The sequence below is a fragment of the Scyliorhinus torazame genome, chromosome 13 (genome assembly GCF_047496885.1).
Source record: "Scyliorhinus torazame isolate Kashiwa2021f chromosome 13, sScyTor2.1, whole genome shotgun sequence".
Taxonomy (NCBI): domain Eukaryota; kingdom Metazoa; phylum Chordata; class Chondrichthyes; order Carcharhiniformes; family Scyliorhinidae; genus Scyliorhinus; species Scyliorhinus torazame.
The window spans coordinates 169,345,692-169,371,441 of NC_092719.1; the positions used below are offsets into that span (position 1 = coordinate 169,345,692).

The following is a 25,750-nucleotide window of genomic DNA, read 5'->3' on the forward strand; positions in this document are numbered from 1 at the left end:
GCTCATCTAACTTGTCTGGCACAAGATCCATTCAAAGTGTATTTTGTCTTTCTGTCAAACCTTGTATTCCTTTACAGGAATACCCTGCTTCTCAACTGGATCTATTAGCAGTGGCCTGGTAAAATGATTCTTTTGTATGCAAATCCCCTGGATCGATGCAACGGCCAATATGTGAACTGTGATAGAACTAGTTCCCCATATCATTTGTAGGGAGGTGATAAATGTAAAATTTAGGGTTCAGGGTTCCTTTTTATCTATGTGCTTTCTTTGTTTTTCAGGCTCACTGCCATTATGTAGTTGTGAAGAACTTTGTTGAGACAATGGAAGGATTGAAGTTTGAGCCTGAAATTCACCAAGTGATCAAAATGTTGTGTGACCTTTACGCATTGACTGGCATTTTGGACAATGCTGGGGATTTCCTATATGATGGTTTTATGACTGGAAAACAACTGGACCTGGTTACCGCCTGTCAATTGGATCTTCTAGCTGTTGTCCGGTAAAATGATTTCTTGTACACATGGAATTTAAATGACGAAAAATATTTGTACGCATCTGCCGCATTGTGCAGTCATCAGTTAATAAATGGATGAAGCAAAAAGCTGCTAACACCGTTGCAGAGCGGATTTTGTTTTATCGTAAACTGCGAGCAATTACCTGTTTTTGAATGCAAGAGTGACCTCCTCTATTTTTCAAACAGTATGCAGAATATACCTTTTGAATCACCTCCTGTCTTAGAGCATGCTGGTTCATGTGTAGCTAGGACTACAACATTGACCAAGTATAGATTTAGTATTGCTGCAAATAGGATCAGTGATTTTGTTCTAATGCATGCTTTATATTTAATCATTTATTGAGAATGTTTATGTTTAATGATTGTTATCATAAGATGCAAAAAATGAGAAATATAGGCTTCTGTTATAAAATCAGTCCAGTATATGAGTTACAAATTCCCAACTTCATGTCTAACACTGAAGGTGACACTTTCTAGGACAGATCTCTGAATCAGAAAAGCAAAATGTCAACAAACTCATTTCGGAAAGTAAAAATTAGAGCAAGTTGTTCAGTAATACGAATTGGCATGTATCAGTATTCGTGATAAATACTAGTATCTCCATTTTTGTTTTTGTTTGAAACAGTTCGTAGCACTGTTGCTTCACAGCCCCAGGGTCCCAGGTTTGATTTCCGGCTTGGGTCACTGTCTGTGCGGAGTCTGCATGTTCTCCCCGTGTCTGCGTGGGTTTACTCCAGGTGCTCCAGTTTCCTCCCACAAGTCCCGAAAGACATGCTGTTATGTGCATTGGACATTCTGAATTCTCCCTCTATGTACCCCAACAGGCACCGGAATGTGGAGACTAGGGGCTTTTCACAGTAACTTCATTGCAGTGTAAATGTAAGTCTACTTGTGACAATAAAGATTATTAATTATATTATACTGTCTTCAGGAAGAATGCTGTCTCAATAACAGATGCGTTTGATTATCCTGACGAACAGCTGAATTCTGCTATTGGTAACTATGATGGCTATGCTTACCAACGCCTCTTCCAATGGGCTCAGAAAGCCCCCACAAATGCAAAGGTACCCCTAGCTTCATTTGCTGGCTCACTAGCATTCCCAGTGATGTTGCCTGGGAAGATTTCAAGCAGTAATTCTAGTGAAATTTGAGAAATCTGCTTCTCTTCCCAATCTCCCCCCACACTGCTGGCCTAGCCAGTAACTGCCAAATTCCAAGAATGAAAAAGGCCTTTAATTCTCTGGGTTCTGAGAATATAAAATTGGAAGTATAAACTGGTACAATTACTGGAGGCAGGATCTTTATAATCTGGTAACTTGGGACTTATGAAACTACTAACCAACATTAACTAATAACCAACATTAACTTCAGTTATTGAATACAAATAAAAAGGTTAACCGCTGTTTACACTTTGCCCATGCCCACCCCTAAAAAAGGAGTAATGGATAAAATCTAATTGGCCTGAGACAAATCTGATAAAGCTCTACTTTAAAATTTACATTGCCGTGTCCAAATAGTGACATTTACTTTGTTTTCTAGGTCCATGTGTGTATAGGTATGACATAAATTAAGCTAATTTTATAAATACATACTCCTGTCAACATTGACCACCAACATAGGAAATTGGAAATTCAGGCACATTCTTCTTGCAATTCCCCCTTTCATTTTTGGCAAGTACATATCTAAATACCCAGTTTTATACTGCTGGTGAACTCTTATCAATCCATATTGTTGTACTGCATATTATGTAATTATAAGTTTGAATAGAAATGTCCTCATCTCCCCTTATCCGATCATATCCATTTGCAACCAACACTATACATGCTAAATTCGTAGTTTCAAAGTCATCATGAAAGAGGAAGAACTAATGTCACATGCTTGGGATGTATTAACGGTGCTTTACTACTGATTAAATATTTTTGAAGAACAATCAGAGCAGTTTTCTAGGCATATGCAGAAGCCATGTTGTGCCTACAAGTCCCATGAACAGCAAAGGAATAAATGACCAGTTAGTTTGTTCTGATTGATGTTCTGATTGGTGTACAAGGATATATAGTGACTGGGATATTAGCCGAATTCTCCAACGCCTCTTTAAATAGTATTTTGGTTTTGTTGTATCCACTGAGCATTGGTTTTATGTCTCATTTGAATTGTAGCACTGGACAGTGCCACACTTCCTCATTACTGCACCCTAGATTATGTACTCAAGACTTGAAGTCATTCAACGAAAGACATTCTGACTCACACTAGCCATCTGGGATGGCCACTTCCCGATTACAAATTGGACACTCTGCAAAGATTACAGGGAAAATGGACAATACTAAGAAAGCAAGCAGGTGCAAGGTTTGTCTGTTGATTGGAGCCATAGCTCCCAGATAAGACCGATACTGCAAACCATTTCCATACTAATGAGCCATCCCCGGGGACAAAAGGGTAACATTTAAGTAAACAATACCAAGACAGACACCCTGGCGCCAGAGGAGACCAGAACAAAGCAGACCAACGGCCACATAGGACATGCCCAGCAATCAGGGCACACACCCCTCTATTGGAGGAAATCTATAGGAACGATTGGGAAACGACCCAATTAATTGGGGCCAAGTTCAAGGCCCACCAAAAAGTGCGCGAAGCCCCTTTTGGGTATAAGAAGAATCCCCCAAGAGAGAATCGCTCTTGTGGCTCCGGCTCTCACCAAGGAGAGACCTGCCCAACAGCAACATCAGAACAAGTAAGTCCAAGGTCAACGCACGCTACGAGACAGACGCTCTTAGCTGTTATTCCGTACGAATTCGACCCCAGCAGCCTCAGAACCGAACAACGACCATTGTTCCTCTGACTGAGTGGCCGCCCGAAGCTAAGTATAGGCTTTAGCAGTAGTGATAGTTTAGTTTGTAGAGTTTTATGCATGAGTATATTGACTTTGTGTGTAAATAAATGAGCATTGAGTTTGAACTTACTAACTGGGGTATCGAGTCTTTGATCAGTATTCAGTTTTGAACCTTGTGGCGGTATCGAAAGATACTTGGCGACACTAGAGTAAACGTAATTAGAATCAAGGAAGGCGACCAAATTGGCCGCCATCTTCGGAGCCAAATTAAGAGAAACAGAATTAGCAACATTTACTGATGACATCTGACGGGACTCGACCTAGAAGTGGCCTAACCACTCCGGGAGAACCCAAATTTGAATTGGAATCCAATTAGAAACAGAAAAACCACAAGTGTAAGAACAATACTGATCAAACCTCCGAGATTCGGAAGTGTGTTAATGCATGCGTACTAACAGGGATATAAGGTAAACCTGAGAGATTTTGTTGCGTAAAACTGTCGGGAGTTTTGTAGGCCGGAAATTAGTGTAAGCCGTACCTGTATTTACATCACCACTTTACCACCCCCTGTTCCAAATTCAGTAGAGAACCCAGATAGAGAAAATGGCAATGAAGGCAATGGAACGCCTTATGAACCCCCAGGAATTCGAGGTCGCAGCGAACAGTAGAGTAAGACAGTGTCCCGTATGGGAAGAGGAAATCAGAAAGTACCTCAAAGGGAAAGGATGGCCCCTTTGGAGCGAATTCTGCGCGAATGATGAAACAGGTCCTGGGAGTATAGGACATGCTTGGTGGGAGAACCTGTCAGAGATCCACAAGAAGAGCTTAGGGAAAGCTCGCAAGCTGATGGCAATCGTGTCCTGCTTCGCACAATTGCGAGGCACAGGAGGTCGTTAGGACGCTCCGTAGAGAGATAGAGGAGAGAGACAGAAATAGTGAGGGAGATGTGAGCGAGTTTGAGAAGGAGAATAAAGATTTGACAGAACAGTTAGCAGCGAAGGACAGAGAGGTGGATGATGCCAAGTGGGCACACCAGTCTTGTCTCGCCCATTTGAGTAGTTTTCAGACCCAGTACGATAAGGCCTACCAGGACACGCAACGTGCGGTCTTGGTAAGAGAAGAAACCGAGCAACAGGTAGAGAAATTGCAGAAACAGTGCAATGATTTGAAAGCAGCCCTACAAGCACTCCACACTTCCACGACGGAACAAAGGCAGAACTCAGTAGATCACGCAAAGTGCCGGAAGCAAATTGCAGAATTGCAATCTCTGCTTTCCGTTCAGAATGGGTTTCAAAATACGTTTGGACCCCAATTAGACCAGGAAAACGGCCCTGATTGGCAGGAGTTAAATGAGACTGCCCACAGATACGTACATGGGACATGTACAGAAGAAAAACCCCAAAAGAGAAAAGCACTCCAACCCCCGACTGAACAGGCAGAACACACCCCCATGAACCCTGTAACCACACACCACAGGGCCGCAGCAGAAGGAAACGCAGATTTCCTGTATACAACCCCGTTAACCGTGACCCAATTACGGGACACGCGTGGAAAAATTACACCGTTCCTTCCCACATCAGACCCCCACCAGTTTTTCGCTAGTGTTAAACAGCAGGCTACCATGTACGGCCTGGACGAAAAGGAGCAAATGAAGCTTGCAGTTTTAAGCCTCGACCCTTCTGTCGTGGCAGCCCTTCCCGACCCACAGAATGTAGGAGGAGGCACACTCCAAGAGATGCACACAGCAATCCTAGATGCGATCGGCTATAACAGAGGAGATCCGGTAGAAGGCCTAAACAAGTGTAGGCAAAAGAAAACAGAGCACCCCACAGCGTTTACTGGACGCTTGTGGATACATTTCACAGCAGTTTTCGGAGAGTTAGCCCGCGCCCATTTGTCCCCAGATAACATGGCCAAATGGACTCACATCCTAGTCTCTCACGCGACAGACGCAGGACAGAGAGCTTGCGCAAATTACGACTCCTCAGACAAGGCCCACAACGAGAAATGGGTTTTGAAGAGATTGTCCCGCGCTTGGGAGCAATCAGTCCAAGGCAAAACCACATTTGCAAAACGCGAGGAAGAGCAGGCAGATATGAATCCAGTTAAAGCGCACCAGAACCCCGCATGGGTAAATGAGGGCAGGAACAGCCCACCATAGCCAAAACCCCAGGAATGTTACAACTGTGGACAATGAGGACACTTTGCACAAGAGTGCAACGCGCCCCAAAAGCAACAGAGAAGCCAACAGACAGGCACTCCAAATAAGAATAGGGCAAAGCCAATCCATAGCGTTAGCGCCCGTTCAGAGAACATAGACATGAACGGCACCGACTGACGGTGTTCGGGCTCCCAAACTTGGGTCTGCGACACCCTTTGGGCCACGTCCGGTAGACCGGTCACAGCAGGCAAAGTCCGGGGACACCCCGTAGAATTCCTTTGGGACACAGGAGGGTCCCGCACCACACACAATTCCTCCACGATGTTTCAGCGAGACACGTGGCCCACAACAGACACCATCACCCTCAGTGGCTTTACAGGTCATTTACAACAAGGACACATCACAGCCCCTGTAGCGATACAAATGGGGAACATTACAACTAAACACCCTGTAGTTTTGATCGATCTACCCCAGACAGCTGAACACATCCTAGGGATCGATTTTATGAGCTCCGACAACCTTTCTTTTGATCCGGTAAACAAGTGTGTTTGGAAAATGGCAAAGGCAGCGCGAGCCCCCGCCACGCTCACAGTTGGAGACTATGAAAACAGGATTAGCTCAGTAGGAGACTTCTGGTTCGGCCCTCGAGCCATTAGTCACGACAAACAGGTTAGGGAAGTCCTGCAGCAACACAAAGCAGCATTTGCACAGCACAAGCATGACTGTGGCAAGATAGCTAGCTTGGTAAATATTACAGGTCCCGACCCCAGACGCAGTACGGATTTCCCTAGGAAGCAGAGGGAGAAATCTCAACGGTAATAGAGAGTTTATTTGACCAAGGCGTACTCAGATCAGTAGCCTGCACAAACAACGCACCAATTTGGCCCGTCAGGAAACCCGATGGATCATGGCGACTGACCATTGATTACCGGGAACTGAACAAAGTAACCCCAACAGCAGCCCCCACCGTAGCCACGAGTCCCGAGACCAGGGACTCCAGTCAAAATATTTTTTGGTTTTGGACATTAGTAACGGCTTTTGGTCCATTCCATTGGATAAAGCGTGCCAGTACAAATTCGCCTTTACATTCCAGGGGCAACAATATACGTGGACGTGCCTTCCACAAGGCTTCCACAACTCCCCCTCCATTTTCCACCGACAGCTGCCAAATGGACTAGCAAAATTTTCCCGACCCAATTGTCTGGTCCAGTATGTAGATGACTTGCTACTACAGACAGACACAAAGGGAGAGCACATTTCGCTTTTCGCTGAACTCCTAGCACTCCTGAAAGAAATTGGATGTAAAGTCAACCCCAAGAAGGCCCAGATTTTGCAGGAAAAAGTGATTTACTTGGGTACAGTAATCACACTTGGTAAATGCGAGATCGAGCAAAAGAGAATTGACTCGATCGTCAAATTGCCCCTTCCCCACAATGTCTCAGCCCTCCGGTCATTTTTAGGACTGGTTGGCTACTGCAGAAACCATATCGACGGTTTCGCCACGAAAGCAGCGCCCCTATCCGACCTTCTCAAGAAAAAGGCACCTTGGGAATGGCTTTCACAGCACACGGATGCCGTGGATGCTTGAAAAAGAGCCCTCAGCACAGCCCCTGCACTACAGGTCCCAGATCCACTTTCCCCATACGCAATCGAAGTTGCAAGCACCAATCGAACCCTTTCGGCCGTGCTCCTCCAGGAGCGCCATGACCAATTACTCCCCGTAACATACACCTCACGTGTGTTAGATCCTGTCGAGCAAGGATTTTCCGCCTGCGAAAGGCACCTGCTCGCAGTTTTTTGGGCTGTACAGTACTTCGCCTACATTACAGAACTCAGCCCCATCACCATTCTCACTGAACACACCCCAACACCGCTATTATTAGATGGCCGATTTAAAGATGGCACAGTCAGCCAAACCTGCGCAGCCCGTTGGACCCTTCTTTTACAGGGACGGGATATTACAGTCAAAAGAACCAAGACCCACACTTTCCTAGCCGATAATTTGCAATATGCAGCAACCCCTCATGAGTGTGAGATCATCACCACAAAACACAACACAGGCCCATTTATACCTAAGTCAGCTCCCAGGAAAGCAGGTAATACACCCCAGCCCACAGACACGTGCGCACCCCTGAAAATTTATGTGGATGGCTCCTCCACAGTTTTGAACGGAAAGAGAATTACCGGTTGCGGCATTTATGTAGAGGACGCGCAGGGACGTGCCCTAGATGAGATTTCATTAAAGTTGCCAGGACATCTAGGCTCGCAGGCAGCAGAACTGGCAGCAATCGCTTATATTGTAGACCACCCTGACTCGTTTCCGACCCCTGCAGACATCTATTCTGACAGCTTGTATGTCTGTAATGGTTTGACGGAATTCCTACCCTGTGGGGATCTAGAGGGTTTGTTTCCACAAGACGGAAAGCCCCTACCCTCAGCTCCATTACTCCGACATATCCTAGAGACAGCCAAAAATAGGAAATATGGCATAATTAAGGTTTGCAGGAATCACTGTTCTCCCCCCCCCCCCCCCCCCCCCCCCCCCAGTAACATTAAAGCAGACGCCCTAGCGAAGGCAGGTTCCAGGCCTAGTTACTTTTGGAACCCCCCCCCAAGAGCACACGCGGTTCAGGTCTCACAGACCAACATTCAGGATCTAGCAAAGGCACAGAAGGAAGATGAAAAACTCAGGGAAGTTTTAAATGGAACCTTCCCAGCCCCGTATGACAAGTTTAAAAACGCAATCACCACACACAACGGTGTGATTTTAAAAGAAGGCATTTATGTAGTTCCCAGCCAGGACAGGAACCACATTATTTGTCAGTTCCATGACAATCATGGACACCAAGGCATTGAACCCACCCGAGCTCACCTCAGACCGCTCTGGTGGTGGCCTGATTTAAAAGCCAATGTTACTCACTACATAGAGAATTGCTTGATCTGTGCCCAGAACAATCCGGACAGATATGCAAGAAAGGCTCAGCTTAGTCACACCCGCCCCGTTAATGGCCCCTGGATGAATTTGCAGATAGACTACATAGGACCCCTACCCCCCTGCAGAAATGGTTATAAGTATGTGTTCGTGGTCATCGACACCTTCACAAAATGGGTGGAAGCTTTTCCATCAAGAACGAATACGGCCAGGACAACAGCTAAAATACTAACACAGCACATCTTTACAAGATGGGGCCTCCCAAGCAGAATAAGAGTCCGATCAAGGCTCCCATTTTACAGGACGAGTAATGAAAAACGTCCTCATGATTTTCGGAATTAGGCAGAAGTTTCACATAGCTACCACCCCCAGTCAAGCAGCATTGTAGAGAGGATGAATAGGACTCTAAAAGCCACCCTCAGGAAAATGGTGCAACAGAACAACAGCACCTGGGATTCAGTTCTCACATTTGCTTTAATGTTCCTAAGAAACACGGTATTCACGTCCACAGGATACACACCCCACACCCTCATTACCGGACGCCCCATGAAAGGGACAGAGTACTTATTAGGACTGGATTTGGCCAGCCCCGCAGTCACCGCCCTCACGCATGAAAATGCTGTGCAACAGTTAATAGAGAACATAAAGGCAGCCCAACTCGCAGCAGCTGTGAGACTTGGGACCAGGAAGAAACAAAGCAAGGCTTGTGTCGACAAAAAGGTACACGCCACCGAGTTTGTAGTCGGGCAGCAAATGATGCTTTCCCTATACAACTGTAGTTCATTTCTTTCCCCCAGATTTTCTGCACCATACTCCATTTCGGACAAAGTAAGCCCCTCGGTATACAAAATCACATATCCCAATGGCAAGTCTGCATGGTTTCACAGAAACCAGCTTAAGGCTTATGGCTCGCAGAACAACCATTCACACCACATCTTGCTCGCAGCAGCAGACGAGCAAGCCCCGCCCACAGATGACGTATTCCTACCCTCCTCCAGCCCGTCCTCAGACACAACTTCAACTCCACCCCCAGAGGCACAACTCCGCCTCTCCCTTCCTTCAACCAGCAACGACAGCGAGTGATAGCGACAGCAATGACGACAGCCACAGCACACCACAATATGATTATACAGATGGTGACCAATCATAATGGGTACTTGGCAACAAAGGACAGACATACGAGATCTTAAGCAAGATAATAACAGATATTATGCTTGTGTCCATAGAACTCCGGAACCTCAGGAACCCCAGAGGAAGAAAAAGAAGACAGAAAGATGAAGACGACCTCCATCTTTTTCATCTGGATCTTAGCGGGATCCCTTCAATTGCACGTGGACGCTACCCCCCTGATCCCTACCACACAGGCTGTGAATGATTCCCAGCCGTGCCGGACACAGAACCCCGAGATAGTTAGTCCTAAGACAGTTAACGATACCCCGACCTGGTGTGATAAGTTTATCACCTGGTATTCACTATACTACATAGTAGAAGCCCTTAGTACTGGCGATACTTTGCAGTGTCGTGCGGACACTTAAAATCAGAAAATGGCGAAGGAGAGCCTACCGCTCTAGTGCCCCAGTATACATGTTTAGGTCCCCTATTTTTGGACTTCACCAAACCTTGACATGAATTAAAGTGCATCCGCTTCTCTTTGTGTGTTTTGTTCAATAAAGAAATGTAAACCTCTGTGTCTGACTGCCAGGCCAGAGAAACTTGTGTTGCTGCTATTTAGTACATTTAAAGTGTAGATTATTTTTGATTGTTTGAGTGAGGATAGTTTATTGAGGATAGTTAGAGGTTCCAGTTTTTTATTTTGTAATGCATGCCTGAATGTCATAGCGCCCCGTAGAGTTTTATACTGATGTATGTAAGTAAAATGATTTTAGGTGAAGAATTGCGTTTCACAGGATAGGACTGTGTAGAGCCCATGAACTGCTTACGGGTGTCCCGCTTGGTCAGAGAACGAAGACAACACAGTAATGTGATCCTTCACGCTTTGCGTTGAGGATCACAAAACCACCTGGGATGGCCACTTCCCGATTACAAAATGGACACTGCAAAGATTGCAGGGAAAATGGACAATACTAAGAAAGCAAGCAGGTGCAAGGTTTGTCTTGTTGATTGGAGCCATAGCTCCCAGACAAGACCGATACTGCAAACCATTTCCATACTAATGAGCCATCCCCGGGGACAAAAGGGTAACATTTAAGTAAACAGTACCAAGACAGACACCCGGGCGCCAGAGAGCAGAACAAAGCAGGACAACGGCCACCTAGGACATGCCCAGCAATCAGGGCACCCACCCCTCTATTGGAGGAAATCAATAGGAACGATTGGGAAACGGCCCTATTTTTTTTTTAATAAATATTTTATTGAAAATGTTTGGTCAACCAACACAGTACATTGTGCATCCTTTACACAATATTATAACAACACAAATAACAATGACCTATTATATAAATAAAAAATGAATAAATAATAAATAACAAAAATGAAAACTAACCCTAATTGGCAACTGCCTTATCACAAGTAACACTCTCCAAAAATATAATTTAACAGTCCAATATATAATTATCTGTCGCAACGACCTATACATATTATACAGTATATATTAACAACCCTGAGAGTCCTTCTGGTTCCTCCTCCCCCCCCACCCCGATCCTGGGCTGCTGCTGCTGCCTTCTTTTTCCCATTCCATCTATCTTTCTGCGAGGTATTCGACGAACGGTTGCCACCGCCTGGTGAACCCTTGAGCCGACCCCCTTAGAACGAACTTAATCCGCTCTAGCTTTATAAACCCTGCCATGTCATTTATCCAGGTCTCCACCCCCGGGGGCTTGGCTTCTTTCCACATTAACAATATCCTGCGCCGGGCTACTAGGGACGCAAAGGCCAAAACATCGGCCTCTCTCGCCTCCTGCACTCCCGGCTCTTGTGCAACCCCAAATATAGCCAACCCCCAGCTTGGTTCGACCCGGACCCCCACTACTTTTGAAAGCACCTTTGTCACCCCCATCCAAAACCCCTGTAGTGCCGGGCATGACCAAAACATATGGGTATGATTCGCTGGGCTTCTCGAGCACCTCGCACACCTATCCTCCACCCCAAAAAATTTACTGAGCCGTGCTCCAGTCATATGCGCCCTGTGTAATACCTTAAACTGAATCAGGCTTAGCCTGGCACACGAGGACGACGAGTTTACCCTGCTTAGGGCATCTGCCCACAGCCCCTCCTCGATCTCCTCCCCCAGCTCTTCTTCCCATTTCCCTTTTAGTTCATCTACCATAGTCTCCCCTTCGTCCCTCATTTCCCTATATATATCTGACACCTTACCATCCCCCACCCATGTCTTTGAGATCACTCTGTCCTGCACCTCTTGTGTCGGGAGCTGCGGGAATTCCCTCACCTGTTGCCTCGCAAAAGCCCTCAGTTGCATATACCTGAATGCAACCCATATTTCTCGGTCAGCGCTCCCAGACTCGCGAACTTCCCATCCACAAACAGATCTTTCAGTTGCGTTATTCCTGCTCTTTGCCACATTCCATATCCCCCATCCATTCCCCCCGGGGCAAACCTATGGTTGTTTCTTATCGGGGACCCCCCCAAGGCTCCGGTCTTTCCCCTATGCCGTCTCCACTGTCCCCAAATCTTCAGTGTAGCCACCACCACCGGGCTTGTGGTGTAGTTCCTCGGTGAGAACGGCAATGGGGCTGTCACCATAGCCTGTAGGCTAGTCCCCCTACAGGACGCCCTCTCTAATCTCTTCCACGCCGCTCCCTCCTCCTCTCCCATCCACTTACTCACCATTGAAATATTAGCGGCCCAATAATACTCACTTAGGCTCGGTAGTGCCAGCCCCCCCCCTATCCCTGCTACGCTGTAAGAATCCCTTCCTCACTCTCGGGGTCTTCCCGGCCCACACAAAACCCATGATGCTCTTTTCAATCCTTTTAAAAAAAGCCTTCGTGATCACCACCGGGAGGCACTGAAACACAAAGAGGAATCTCGGGAGGACCACCATCTTAACCGCCTGCACCCTCCCTGCCATTGACAGGGATACCATATCCCATCTCTTGAAATCCTCCTCCATCTGTTCCACCAACCGCGTTAAATTTAACCTATGCAATGTGCCCCAATTCTTAGCTATCTGGATCCCCAGGTAACGAAAGTCCCTTGTTTCCTTCCTCAACGGTAGGTCCTCTATTTCTCTACTCTGCTCCCCTGGATGCACCACAAACAACTCACTTTTCCCCATGTTCAATTTATACCCTGAAAAATCCCCAAACTCCCCAAGTATCCGCATTATTTCTGGCATCCCCTCCGCCGGGTCTGCCACGTATAGTAGCAAATCGTCCGCATACAAAGATACCCGGTACTCTTCTCCTCCTCTAAGTACTCCCCTCCACTTCTTGGAACCCCTCAACGCTATCGCCAGGGGCTCAATCGCCAGTGCAAACAATAATGGGGACAGAGGGCATCCCTGCCTTGTCCCTCTATGGAGCCGAAAATATGCCGATCCCCGTCCATTCGTGACCACGCTCGCCATCGGGGCCCTATACAACAGCTGCACCCATCTAACATACCCCTCTCCAAAACCAAATCTCCTCAACACCTCCCACAAATAATCCCACTCCACTCTATCAAATGCTTTCTCGGCTTCCATCGCCACTACTATCTCCGTTTCCCCCTCTGGTGGGGCCATCATCATTACCCCTAACAACCTCCGTATATTCGTGTTCAGCTGCCTCCCCTTCACAAACCCAGTTTGGTCCTCGTGGACCACCCCCGGGACACATTCCTCTATTCTCATTGCCATTACCTTGGCCAGGAACTTGGCATCTACATTTAGGAGGGAAATAGGTCTATAGGACCCGCATTGTAGCGGGTCCTTTTCCTTCTTTAAGAGAAGCGATATTGTTGCTTCAGACATAGTCGGGGGCAGTTGTCCCCTTTCCTTTGCCTCATTAAAGGTCCTCGTCAATACCGGGGCGAGCAAGTCCACATATTTTCTATAGAATTCGACTGGGAATCCATCCGGTCCCGGGGCCTTTCCCGCCTGCATGCTCCTAATTCCTTTCACCACTTCTTCTACCTCGATCTGTGCTCCCAGTCCCACCCTTTCCTGCTCTTCCACAGTGGGAAATTCCAGCCGATCCAAGAAGCCCATCATTCTCTCCCTCCCATCCGGGGGTTGAGCTTCATATAATTTTTTATAAAATGTCTTGAACACTCCATTCACTCTCTCCGCTCCATCTCTCCTTCCTCATCCCTCACTCCCCCTATTTCCCTCGCTGCTCCCCTTTTCCTCAATTGGTGTGCCAGCAACCTGCTCGCCTTCTCCCCATATTCGTACTGTACACCCTGTGCCTTCCTCCATTGTGCCTCTGCAGTGCCCGTAGTCAGCAAGTCAAATTCTACATGTAGCCTTTGCCTTTCCCTGTACAGTCCCTCCTCTGGTGCTTCCGCATATTGTCTGTCCACCCTCAAATGTTCTTGCAGCAACCGCTCCCGTTCCTTACTCTCCTGCTTCCCTTTATGTGCCCTTATTGATATCAGCTCCCCTCTAACCACCGCCTTCAACGCCTCCCAGACCACTCCCACCTGGACCTCCCCATTATCATTGAGTTCCAAGTACTTTTCAATGCACCCCCTCACCCTTAGACACACCCCCTCATCTGCCATTAGTCCCATGTCCATTCTCCAGGGTGGGCGCCCTCCTGTTTCCTCCCCTATCTCCAAGTCTACCCAGTGTGGAGCGTGATCCGAAATGGCTATAGCCGTATACTCCGTTCCCCTCACCTTCGGGATCAACGCCCTTCCCAGCACAAAAAAGTCTATTCTCGAGTAGACTTTATGGACATAGGAGAAAAACGAGAACTCCTTACTCCTAGGTCTGCTAAATCTCCACGGGTCTACACCTCCCATCTGCTCCATAAAATCTTTAAGTACCTTGGCTGCTGCCGGCCTCCTTCCAGTCCTGGACTTCGACCTATCCAGCCCTGGTTCCAACACCGTATTAAAATCTCCCCCCGTTATCAGCTTTCCCATCTCCAGGTCCGGAATGCGTCCTAGCATCCGCCTCATAAAATTGGCATCATCCCAGTTCGGAGCATATACGTTTACCAAAACCACCGTCTCCCCCTGTAGTTTGCCACTCACCATCACGTATCTGCCCCCGTTATCCGCCACTATAGTCTTTGCCTCGAACATTACCCGCTTCCCCACTAATATAGCCTCCCCCCTGTTTTTCGCATCTAGCCCCGAATGGAACACCTGCCCCACCCATCCTTTGCGTAGCCTAACCTGGTCTATCAGTTTCAGGTGCGTTTCCTGTAACATAACCACATCTGCCTTAAGTTTCTTAAGGTGTGCGAGTACCCGTGCCCTCTTAATCGGCCCGTTCAGCCCTCTCACGTTCCACGTGATCAGCCGGGTTGGGGGGCTTCCTACCCCCCCCCCCCCTTGTCGATTAGCCATCCCCTTTTTCCAGCTCCTCACCCGGTTCCTACGCAGCTGTATCTCCCCCAGGCGGTGCCCCCCCGGCCCATCCCCTCCCATACCAGCTCCCCCCTCTCCCCAGCAGCAGCAACCCAGTAATTCCCCCCTCCCACCCCCCCGCTAGATCCCCCGCTAGCGTAATTACTCCCCCCATGTTACTCCCAGAAGTCAGCAAACTCTGGCCGACCTCGGCTTCCCCCCGTGACCTCGGCTCGCACCGTGCAACGCCCCCTCCTTCCTGCTTCTCTATTCCCGCCATGATTATCATAGCGCGGGAACCAAGCCCGCGCTTCTCCCTTGGCCCCGCCCCCAATGGCCAACGCCCCATCTCCTCCACCTCCCCTCCTCCCCCCATCACCACCTGTGGAAGAGAGAAAAGTTACCACATCGCAGGATTAGTACATAAAACTCCTCTTTCCCCCCTTTTTAACCCCCCTCTTCGTCCCCCACATTCGCCCCACCACTTTGTTCAAACGTTCTTTTTAATAACCCGCTCATTCCAGTTTTTCTTCCACAATACAAGTCCACGCTTCATCCGCCGTCTCAAAGTAGTGGTGCCTCCCTCGATATGTGACCCACAGTCTTGCCGGTTGCAGCATTCCAAATTTTATCTTTTTATGAAGCACCGCCTTGGCCCGATTAAAGCTCGCCCTCCTTCTCGCCACCTCCGCACTCCAGTCTTGATAAACGCGGATCACCGCGTTCTCCCATTTACTGCTCCGAGTTTTCTTTGCCCATCTAAGGACCATTTCTCTATCCTTAAAACGGAGGAATCTCACCACTATGGCTCTAGGAATTTCTCCTGCTCTCGGTCCTCGCGCCATCACTCGGTATGCTCCCTCCACCTCCAACGGACCCGCCGGGGCCTCCGCTCCCATTAACGAGTGCAGCATCGTGCTCACATATGCCCCGATGTCCGCTCCTCCGCACCTTCAGGAAGAGCAAGAATCCTTAGGTTGTTCCTCCTCGCGTTGTTCTCCAGCGCCTCCAGCCTTTCCACACATCGTTTATGGTGTGCCTCGTGCATCTCCGTCTTCACCACCAGGCCCTGTATGTCGTCCTCATTCTCGGCTGCCTTTGCCTTCACGACCCGAAGCTCCCGCTCCTGGGTCTTTTGTTCCTCCTTTAGCCCTTCGATCGCCTGTAGTATCAGGGCCAACAGCTCTTTCTTCATTTCCTTTTTTAGCTCTTCCACACAGCATTTCAAGAACTCTTGTTGTTCAGGGCCCCATGTTAAACTGCCACCTTCCGACGCCATCTTGGTTTTTGCTTGCCTTCCTTGCCGCTGTTCTAAAGGATCCACTGCAATCCGCCCACTTTCTCCTTTTTTCATCCGTATCCAGGGGGGATTCCCTTCTGGTTTACCGCAGTGTTTTTGGCCGTCAAAATTGCCGTTGGGGCGCCTATCAAGAGCCCAAAAGTCTGTTTCACCGGGAGCTGCCGAAACGTGCGACTCAGCTGGTCATCGCCGCACCCGGAAGTGGAAACGGCCCTATTAATTGGGGCCAAGTTCAAGGCCCACCCAAAAGCGCGCAAAGCCCCTTTTGGGTATAAGAAGAATCCCCCAAGAGAGAATCGCTCTCTTGCGGCCCCGGAACTCACCAAGGAGACCCAACAGCCACATCAGAACAAGTCCAAGGTCAACGCACGCTACGAAACAGGCGCTCCTAGCTGTTATTCCGTACCAATTCGATCCCAGCAGCCTCAGAACCGAACAACAGCCATTGTTCCTCTGACTTGAGTGGGCACCCAAAGCTAAGTATAGGCTTTAGCAGTAATGATAGTTTAGTTTGTAGAGTTTTATGCATGAGTATATTTGACTGTGTATAAATAAATGAGCATTGAGTTTGAACTTACCAACTGGGGTATCGAGTCTTTGATCAGTATTCGGTTTTGAACCTTGTGGCGGTATCAAAAGATACCTGGCGACTCCAGAGCAAACGTAATTAGAATTAAGGAAGGCGACCATATTGGCCGCTATCTTCAGAGCCAAATTAAGAGAAACACAATTAGCAACAGCGCGCACACAAGAATAAGAAGCAGTAGGTCACCAGGCCCTTCAAGCCTGCCTCGCCATTCAACACGATCATGGCTGATCTATGCAAGCCAAAATTCCTTTACTGTGCCATTTCCCCATAGCCCTTATTCCTCGATCTATCAAATATTTATCCACCTCCACTTTAAATACTTCAAATGATCCAGCCTCCACCACCCTCCAGAGCAGAGGGTTCCAGAGATTTACCACCCTCTGCGAGAAGAAATTTCTACGCACTTCAGTTTAAAATGACAGTCCCGTTATCTTGTAGCTATGTCTCCTTGACCGAGACTCTCCCACTAGTGAAAACATCTCACCATCTATTCTGTCAAGCCACCTCAGGTCTACCCCTCACTCTTCTAAACTTCAAGGAATACAAACCCATACAATTTAGTCACTCTTGATAGGACAACCCTCACATCCCAGGAATTAGCCTGGTGAATCTCCTTTGGACTACCACCAATGTTACTATATCCTTTATTGGGTAAGGGGATCAAAACTATATGCAGTTTTTCATTTCATACTCCAGGTGAGGCTCACCCTGTACAAATGCAACAAAACTTCCATTTTTAATCTCCAACCCCTTTGCCCTAAACTACTTGTTGGACCTGCCTAGCTTTTTGTGATTCATACACAACACCTAGATCCCTCTGTATTTCACTCACCTGCAGTCTCTCTGCATTTAGATAATAATCTGCCTTTTGATTCCTCCTACTTCAGTGCATGAACTGACACTTTCCCACATTAAATTCCATTTGCCAGGTTTTTGCCCAGTCACCCAATCTGTATCCCGTTTACAGAATCTCAAAATCCTCATCATAACATGCCCTTCCATCTATTTTCATATCATCGGCAAAATTGGAAACCTTACATTCTGTTCCTTCCTCCATGTCATTAAACAATCGCAAGCCAAGATCCCCTAGTTACTTCTTTCAACTCTGAAAAGGGCCCATTTACTCCAACTGTTTTCTTTCCATGCTAACAATCTTCCTCCAATTCCATGGACTTTTACTTTATGCACCAGCCTCTTATGCAGCACCTGGTCAAATGCCTGAAATTTAAATGCATCTACAGGTTCCCCTCTACTCTCCTGTTACACCCGCAAAGAATTTGAGAAAATTTGTTAAACATTATTTACCATAGAACCATGTTGACTACGTTTGATATTCAGCTTTCCTAAATGATTGGCTATTTCCTCTTCGATTATTGACTCCAGAATCTTGCCAATAATAGATGTTAAACTAACTGGCCTTTCTCCCTTTTTGAACAATGGTCATATTGGCTGTTTTCCAATCTTCTGGAACCCTTCCGGAAATTTCAACCAATGGGTCCACTATCTCTGCAGCCACTTGCATTAAAACCCTAACGTGCAGTTCATCGGGTCCTGGCTAATTTGAAATACTACCACTGAGTCATGACTGACATATATTAACACATGAACAAAGCGGGAAAGAATTCACAGGGCTAATGGGAGAGTCAGTAAGTGGAATTGATTAAGCAGCGCTTTCATAGATCAGGCACAGTGGGCTGAATCGGCAGCTCCTGTGTTGCATCAGTCTATGATTCAGTAAGCTTTTGCACTGAGTTCCATTGACTTACGTTCCCAGCTAATGATGAGACATTTCTCAGATCCTTTTCCTTTTGTAATTTCTTGGGTTCTTGTCAGCCAGAGAAAATGACATTTGATTTGCACACAAACATAAATGAAAATTATGTTGAACAGTAGATAGAATCAGTAAGATGGAGGAAATTTGATGATGGTTCTCAAAATTACGAAGGGTCTGGACAGCGAGGATAGAGAAAAACTTGCCATTGGTGGAAGGATCCAGAAACAGAGGACACCAATGCAAAAGAAGCAACACAAACATTTTTTTTTTTATTTTTATTTTTTATAAACACAGCGAGTGGTGAGGACCTGGAAAACACTACCTAATGGTGTGGTTGAGGCAAATTCAATCATGACGACCAAAAAGGAATTGGATAAGTACGTCAAGAGAGGATTTTCAGGGCTACTGGGAAAGGTGAAGGAGTGGGCCTGGCTGAGTTACTCTTGTAGATTCACCGGAACATGACATGCTTTCACTCGTGTGCATACTGTACTTTCTTGACAAAGATTTTTGTTATTTATGTAATTTTATTTGCAGAGATTTTAAAGATGTAGCTAACAGTAGTCAATATTTGAAAGTAAATAGTTTACTGGATTTTTGTTTCTACAGGTAAATCTCGCATACGAGAAATATCTGAAGCCTCGTTTTCAATTAGCACAGTCCAAGCTGTAACACTCTACGCTGGATTAATTCTGCTGGTTTTGGAAGCTAAGCTAATAGCATGCAATACTGATGATCATAAATTAGTTATAGTCATAGTGACTATTAACAGCCAGATTTATTCACAAAATAGCAAGTACAATGAAGTCAGATCAGCTTCAATTGATTTTTTTTCCAATTTCTAAGGAATGTCTTTTTCAGAGTAATTGAACTTATTAATTTTAACTGAATTTTAAACCTCTGTGCCTTGATTATTGCACTTCTGTTTTCAGTAAATTACAGATTGTGCCTACAACTTTTATAAAATATTTTCTGTATCTAGACATTTTGTTAATGTCAGCCTTATTTTAATGTATATGTTACCAACTATTAAATAAACCCAGGGAAGATGCTTTTAAAGTATTTTTCATTCCCAACATTTTTGAATGAAATACAACATATGGTCTCATCTCTCCCCCTGCAATTTATGCTGGGTTATAGTTGCAGATGTGCTTGTCTTTTTGAAATATAGATAGATTTGCAGATTGGAAAGATAGAACCTGACATCTCCAATGAATTTAATGCAACAAAATTTCACTTCAGTTGAAATTCTAATATCCTGAAAATGTATGTCAGATTGCTGATCAAAATGCCCTGGCAACACTTAGGAGAGTTGATTCCTCATGCACGAAATAACCGCACAACAGACTATCTGGATCGCATACTCAAAATTCAAATAGCACAACCTATAAATGAGGTTCATGATTTAATAATAAAGACAAACTTATAGAACTATTTTGAAGGTAAAATGTCAATTGAACTCTATATAGGTGAGTATTCAGTTTCAAACGTATTTTCAGAATTACTGTTTCTTCATGTGAATCACCTTATCAAGTAAATTAGTTTGAATAATATTGCTTCACCCACACCATAATTTAAAAAGTAATAAATGGCTGTTTACAGCACACTATGCTAGGTAGAATTGCTGATGATAAGTCTTCATTCAGCATCATCTAAAATGACAATGTGTTTACACCAACTTGACATTATATTGGCCAATTGCGACAAAAATACTCAATTGCTTTGGTTATATCCAAACTGGTTCAGACTACCCTGCTCAGCTATGCAGTGCAGGAAAAGCCAAAATACTCATTAAACTTCAGTGCTACAAATGTTTAGTCATGCAATGCAAAAAAAATACAAGTAAACATTTCTGTACAGTTGCTGCAGAAACATCAACTTAAAATTAAAAGAAACAGTGCCACATTGCATAAAATTTAATGGTGACCCTGTTTCTGATCGTATTTTTTGATTCTTAAAGTCTCAGTTTTAGTTCAAGAAAATGGGGCATATGATCTTGTACTGGAGCTAAATGTGAACAGTTCACTTGCTGTAAACTTGAGAATTTAATTTGCATGAAATATCATCTGAAATCTCCCAAATTAAAAAGTCAGCTCATGCTGTATTAATTAGAATACATTTTACTGATCAGCTTAAAGCTACATTGGGACGGTAAATTTTATATATCAAAACCTTTATTATACCACAAGAAACATGCACAAAGACTAGACTTTGACATTCTAACATTTATTTCATAAGTACATGGGGAGAACAAACAAGGAAAAGCTACATCAATTTTACAGATTATCCTTAAACTTCAATCTATTAGGTGCTGTTAAAAAGTTAATCATAAAACTTAAGGAATATACATCTTACACATTTAATACTTTATTTCAACAGCATCATTTGGTTACAATACACTTAGGAATACTTTACTATTTTACAAAATGTAATTTTACAATAAGTTGTGGAACTTTAAAAATCAGTACATGATTACCTGGGTATTCAATTAATTTGTGCCATACAGTGATCCACTGCAGTCCATCATGGGGTTACATCATTTAAGCATTGAAAATATGGTCAATCTTCTGTTTTTCGTGCCAATCTACAAAATGTCCAGTTGTGTTCTACAGTGTTCTCATTTGCTCTCTCACTCATGTGATGTACTCTTGTCATTCTGATGGTAAAGCCTTGCTTTGCAATGTACTCCATCAGATGAACACGAAGAGACACCTCTTGGTGGTAATCACAGGGTCCAAAGGTGAAGGACACCTGAAAGTCTCTGGTATCCATCATGTGTTTATTCCATTTTGTGAAATAGTTTGAGATGCCCTCCAGCAGCGAGTGAACTTTAGTCGTGATAGTCAGTTGTGTGATTATAACAGCTACTGGATTTGAATATTTGGAAAGTTTGCGGGTGCTGGACAGTTCCACCACCTCCTCAAAGGTATCCAAGGAGTAAAGGGGCTTGGGGTCATTCAAACAATGAATCAAAGGCTCAATCTGATAAAAATCAGCCTCTTTTTTCAGGAGGTCAATTTCTTTGAAACCATGAGGTAATGTCAGAGCAGCAGTCCTTAAAAAATTCAAGATATACCTGAAGAGAGGTCCATCTCTATCTATGAAGTAGTTTCCTTGAGAGTCTTTGGCAGTGGGGAAATCTCCCCTAAACATTACTCCTAACATGGAGTCTGGGTATCTAGTTAGTGTGGATATTGATGTTGAATACAAGTGTCCTCCTACATTAAGGGTGACTGGATTTGCCATCTGAAATGGAAAAAAAATTAAAACTAGGACATGAATAGTTATCCCACAAAATGCATTGTCCCCTATTACCACATTCTGACAGTCAAACTCAACTGTTGTACCTAATTTATTTAAAACTGAAAACTCTTTTTATTTTGTTTCAAATTGTTCAATCTCCCAGTGGTATTTTACTGGAATAAAAATCTCACGCCCAGCAAGAATTAGGTAGACTGTTTCAAACCGACGTCCCAAGAACAAAGACCGCCTAATGTTGAAACTCCATAACCACGGGACGCACTAAATTAAAATTAAATTAATCATTCTCTGGACCCAAACGCCGAATAGGACGCAAATGTTAACGTTTATTTTTCCACACCCAAACTCATTAGTATGTAGTATTGCTCTCAAGATTGTTATACACACTCAGATTATTGCAATATACTATATTTTTTCAACAATCATCATTGCAATACACTATATTTGCTTAACTCACATACATGAAGTCACATGCAAAAAAACATTGTGTACCAGGACACGGACACAATGTTCATAAAAGCAAAATACTGTGGATGCTGGAAATCTGAAATAAAAACAATGTTCAGGCAAATTCCTCAATACAAATTGTGTTCTGTCCCTCACTTTATCTCCTTATTAAGCATTATTGCGGGGGGGGGGGGGGGCGTGCAATTGGGTTGAGGCCAAATTCACATTAGTACACGATGCAAAATTAATCCTTTTGCCAAGAGAGCCCCTGGTTCAGGCGCTGGGGGGTCAATGGCCTGCCTGGCGGGCGGGGGAGGGACGGCAGAGTCTTTGAGATGTGAACTCAGCCTCCGCTTCCCCTCCTGCCGTTAGCTCAGACCCAAGGCTTGGCGCTCGCCCCGGTCCTCCCGGCACCAGCCGCAGCCTCAGACAGGTCAATGTTCACGGCCGGCCGGGCGCCACGCAGCACCTCCGGCTCAGTCCCCAAACCAAGCCCTGGGTCGCTCCGCTCCACAGTCAGAGGCACGCCTCGAAGCCAGACGTAAGGGCAGCTCTCTCTCCCCGCCCGGGCCTTACCGCCTGGCCCCAGTCTCCATTATCCATCCGCTCCGGTCGGTTCGATCGCAGCTCAGCGCCCTCCCGGGTAGAGCGATCTCTCTTGTGCAGCCAGCTCAGTGCGTGGGCGGGCGAGCATGCGCACTGGGGCATGATCAATGTGCCACTTTGAGCTGAGCGCCGCCATCTTTGATAAAGGCACAGTAAGAAGACTTACAACACCAGGTTAAAGTCCAACAGGTTTGTTTCGAATCACTAACTTTCAGAGCACAGCTCCTTCCTCAGGTGAATGAAGAGGTGGGTTCCAGAAACATATATATAGACAAAGTCAATGATGCCAGACGATACTTTGAATGCGAGTCTTTGCAGGTAATTAAGTCTTTACAGGTCCAGGCGGAGCAACTGGAGAGAGGGATAATCACAGGTTAAAGAGGTGTCAATTGTCTCAAGCCAGGACAGTTGGTAGGATTCCACAAGCCCAGGCCAGATGGTGGGGGGGTGAATGTAATGCGACATGAATCCAAGGTCCCGGTTGAGACCGTACTCATGTGTGGGAGCTTGGTTATAAGTTTCTGCTCGACTATTCTGCGTTGTCGCGCATCCTGAAGGCCGCCTTGGAGAACGCTTACCCGAACATCAGTGGCTGAATGCCCTTGACTGCTGAAGTGTTCCCCAACTGGAAGGGAACATTCCTGCCTGGCGATTGTTACACGATGTCCGTTCACCCATTGTCGCAGCACCTGCATGGTCTCGCCAATGTACCAAGCTTCGGGGCATCCTTTCCTGCAGAGTATGAGGTGGACAACGTTGGCCGAGTCGCACGAGTATGTACCGCGTACCTGGTGGGTGGTGTTCTCACGTGTAATGGTGGTACACATGTTGATGATCTGACACGTCTTGCAGAGGTTGCCATGGCAGGCTTGTGTGGTGTCATGGTCGCTGTTCTGAAGGCTGGTTAGTTTTCTGCAAACAATGGTCTGTTTGAGGTTGCGCGGTTGTTTGAAGGCAAGTAGTGGGATGTGGGGATGACCTTGGCAAGATATTCAACTTCATCGATGACGTGTTGAAGGCTGCAAAGAAGATGTCGTAGCTTCTCCGCTCCAGGGAAGTACTGGACGATGAAGGATACTCAGTCGGTTGTGTCCCATGTTTGTCTTCTGAGGAGTTGGGACTTTTTTTGCCGTGGCGTGTCGGAACTGTCGATCGAGGAGTTGAGTGCCATATCCCGTTCGTATGAGGGTGTCTTTCAGCGTCTGTAGATGTCTGTTATGCTCCTCCTCAGCTGAGCAGATCCTGTGTATACAGAGGGTTTACCCATAGGGGATGGCTTCTATAATGTGTTTAGGGTGGAAGCTGGAGAAGTGGAGCATCGTGAGATTATCCGTGGGCTTGCGGTAAAGCGAAGTGCTGAGGTGACCGTCCTTGGTGGAGATGAGTGTGTCCAAGAATGCAACCGATTCTGGAGAGTAATCCATGGTGAGTCTGACGGTGGGATGGAACTTATTGATGTCATTGTGTAGTCATTTCAGTGATTCTTCGCTGTGGGTCCAAAGGACAAAAATGTCATTGATGTATCTGGTGTATAACGTCGGTTGAAGGTCCTGTGCGGTGAGGAGGTCTTGTTCAAACTTGTGCATGAAGATGTGGGCATATTGTGGTGCGAATCTGGTCCCCATGGCTGTTCCGTGTGTCTGGATGAAGAACTTGTTGTCGAAGGTGAAGAAGTTGTGATCCAGAATGAAGCGAATAAGTTGCAGAATTGGGTCTGGAGGTTGACAGTTGTCAGTGTTGAGTACTGAGGCTGTTGCAGCAATGCCGGCGACATGGGGGATGATGGTGTAGAGTGCCGAGACGTCCATTGTGACGAGGAATGTTCCTGGTTCAACTGGTCCATGGGTGCTGAGTTTCTGTAAGAAGTCCGTCGTATCGCGACAGAAGCTTGGTATTCCTTGTACGATGGGTTTCAAGATGCCTTTGATGTAGCCAGAAAGGTTCTCACACAGGGTCCCATTGCCTGATACGATAGGATGGCCTAGTGTGTTGGCCTTATGTATTTTCGGGAGGCAGTAGAGCTCTTCAACGCGGGGAGTACGTGGGATGTCTTGTATCATTGACTTTGTCTTTATATATGTTTCTGGAACCCACCTCTTCATACACCTGAGGAAGGAGCTGTGCTCCAAAAGCTCGGCATCTCCACATCTTTGATAAAGTATGGCTTCTGATCAAAATGAGGACTCGCTCACTAAACAGAGAAAAACAAAAGCTGCAATTCGCGGGAGGGAAAGTGGGAGGTTTAAGGTGAAAATTTCTGAGATACTCAAGAGAATTTCAGATTTCAAAATATATTATTCACACCTAAGTTTAAATTAAAGCACCGTAGCAATGCCTGAATGTCTCAGATGCCTTCCAAACGCATCAAGGGACCAGTACAATGGTCTAATGGGTATTTTGGCTCAAAAAAGCATTTGGAAACTGATTTCAAAACTGGCCATCATACAAGTAACAAGTAGCAAATAGCACATCACTTCCGGGCAAACTGCAACAATATAGTTTCTAGATATCCCAGCAATTTAAAAAAACTACATTAATTTGGCTACATTGTAATAATGCACCAATGAATGGCTGCATTGAGAATTCTAATCACTGAAGAATAAAACTTAATAGTGCAGCATACAGCTGCTCATTACATATCTCCTAAAACCTTTGCATTTACTGAAATAAAATAATGTATATTAGACAATTTGCAATTAAAAGTATAACAGGCGACAGAAAGAATGGATGAGTGACTCAAAATACAATGTCATACCATTATCTGTAGTAATCTGGTATCAGACAAGCAGCTTTGCACAGTGTATCAGTTTTACATCTACCGGATGATTTCATCCTGTTGCTTTGGTAATTCACTCATTCAAACGA

At 45.7% G+C, this 25,750-nt stretch overlaps 2 protein-coding genes across 4 annotated transcripts in view; one reads left to right on the forward strand and one right to left on the reverse strand.

The window, feature by feature from the left end:
• LOC140388355 (peroxisomal acyl-coenzyme A oxidase 2-like) overlaps window positions 1–19,633 on the forward strand; it is a 70,552-nt gene extending 50,919 nt beyond the window's left edge. Inside the window, exons 12-15 of one of the 3 annotated variants that reach the window (XM_072472379.1) lie at window positions 279–496; window positions 1,443–1,575; window positions 18,866–18,948; window positions 19,181–19,633. In XM_072472379.1, the coding sequence (XP_072328480.1) occupies window positions 279–496; window positions 1,443–1,575; window positions 18,866–18,948; window positions 19,181–19,184 (438 nt within the window). In that variant the 3' untranslated portion in view covers window positions 19,185–19,633. The remainder of the gene's footprint in view (window positions 1–278; window positions 497–1,442; window positions 1,576–18,865; window positions 18,949–19,180) is intronic. The other 2 variants (XM_072472380.1, XM_072472381.1) reach the window with 2 other exon arrangements.
• A 1,148-nt stretch (window positions 19,634–20,781) lies between these two features.
• On the reverse strand, window positions 20,782–22,999 carry LOC140388356 (BTB/POZ domain-containing protein KCTD6). The gene is made up of 2 exons (XM_072472382.1): window positions 22,856–22,999; window positions 20,782–21,817 (listed from the first exon to the last, which is right to left on the reverse strand). The coding sequence occupies exons 1-2, from the start codon at window positions 22,985–22,987 to the stop codon at window positions 21,131–21,133; spliced, it is 819 nt and encodes a 272-aa protein (XP_072328483.1). The 5' UTR covers window positions 22,988–22,999; the 3' UTR covers window positions 20,782–21,130.
• Between the last annotated feature and the right edge of the window lie 2,751 nt (window positions 23,000–25,750).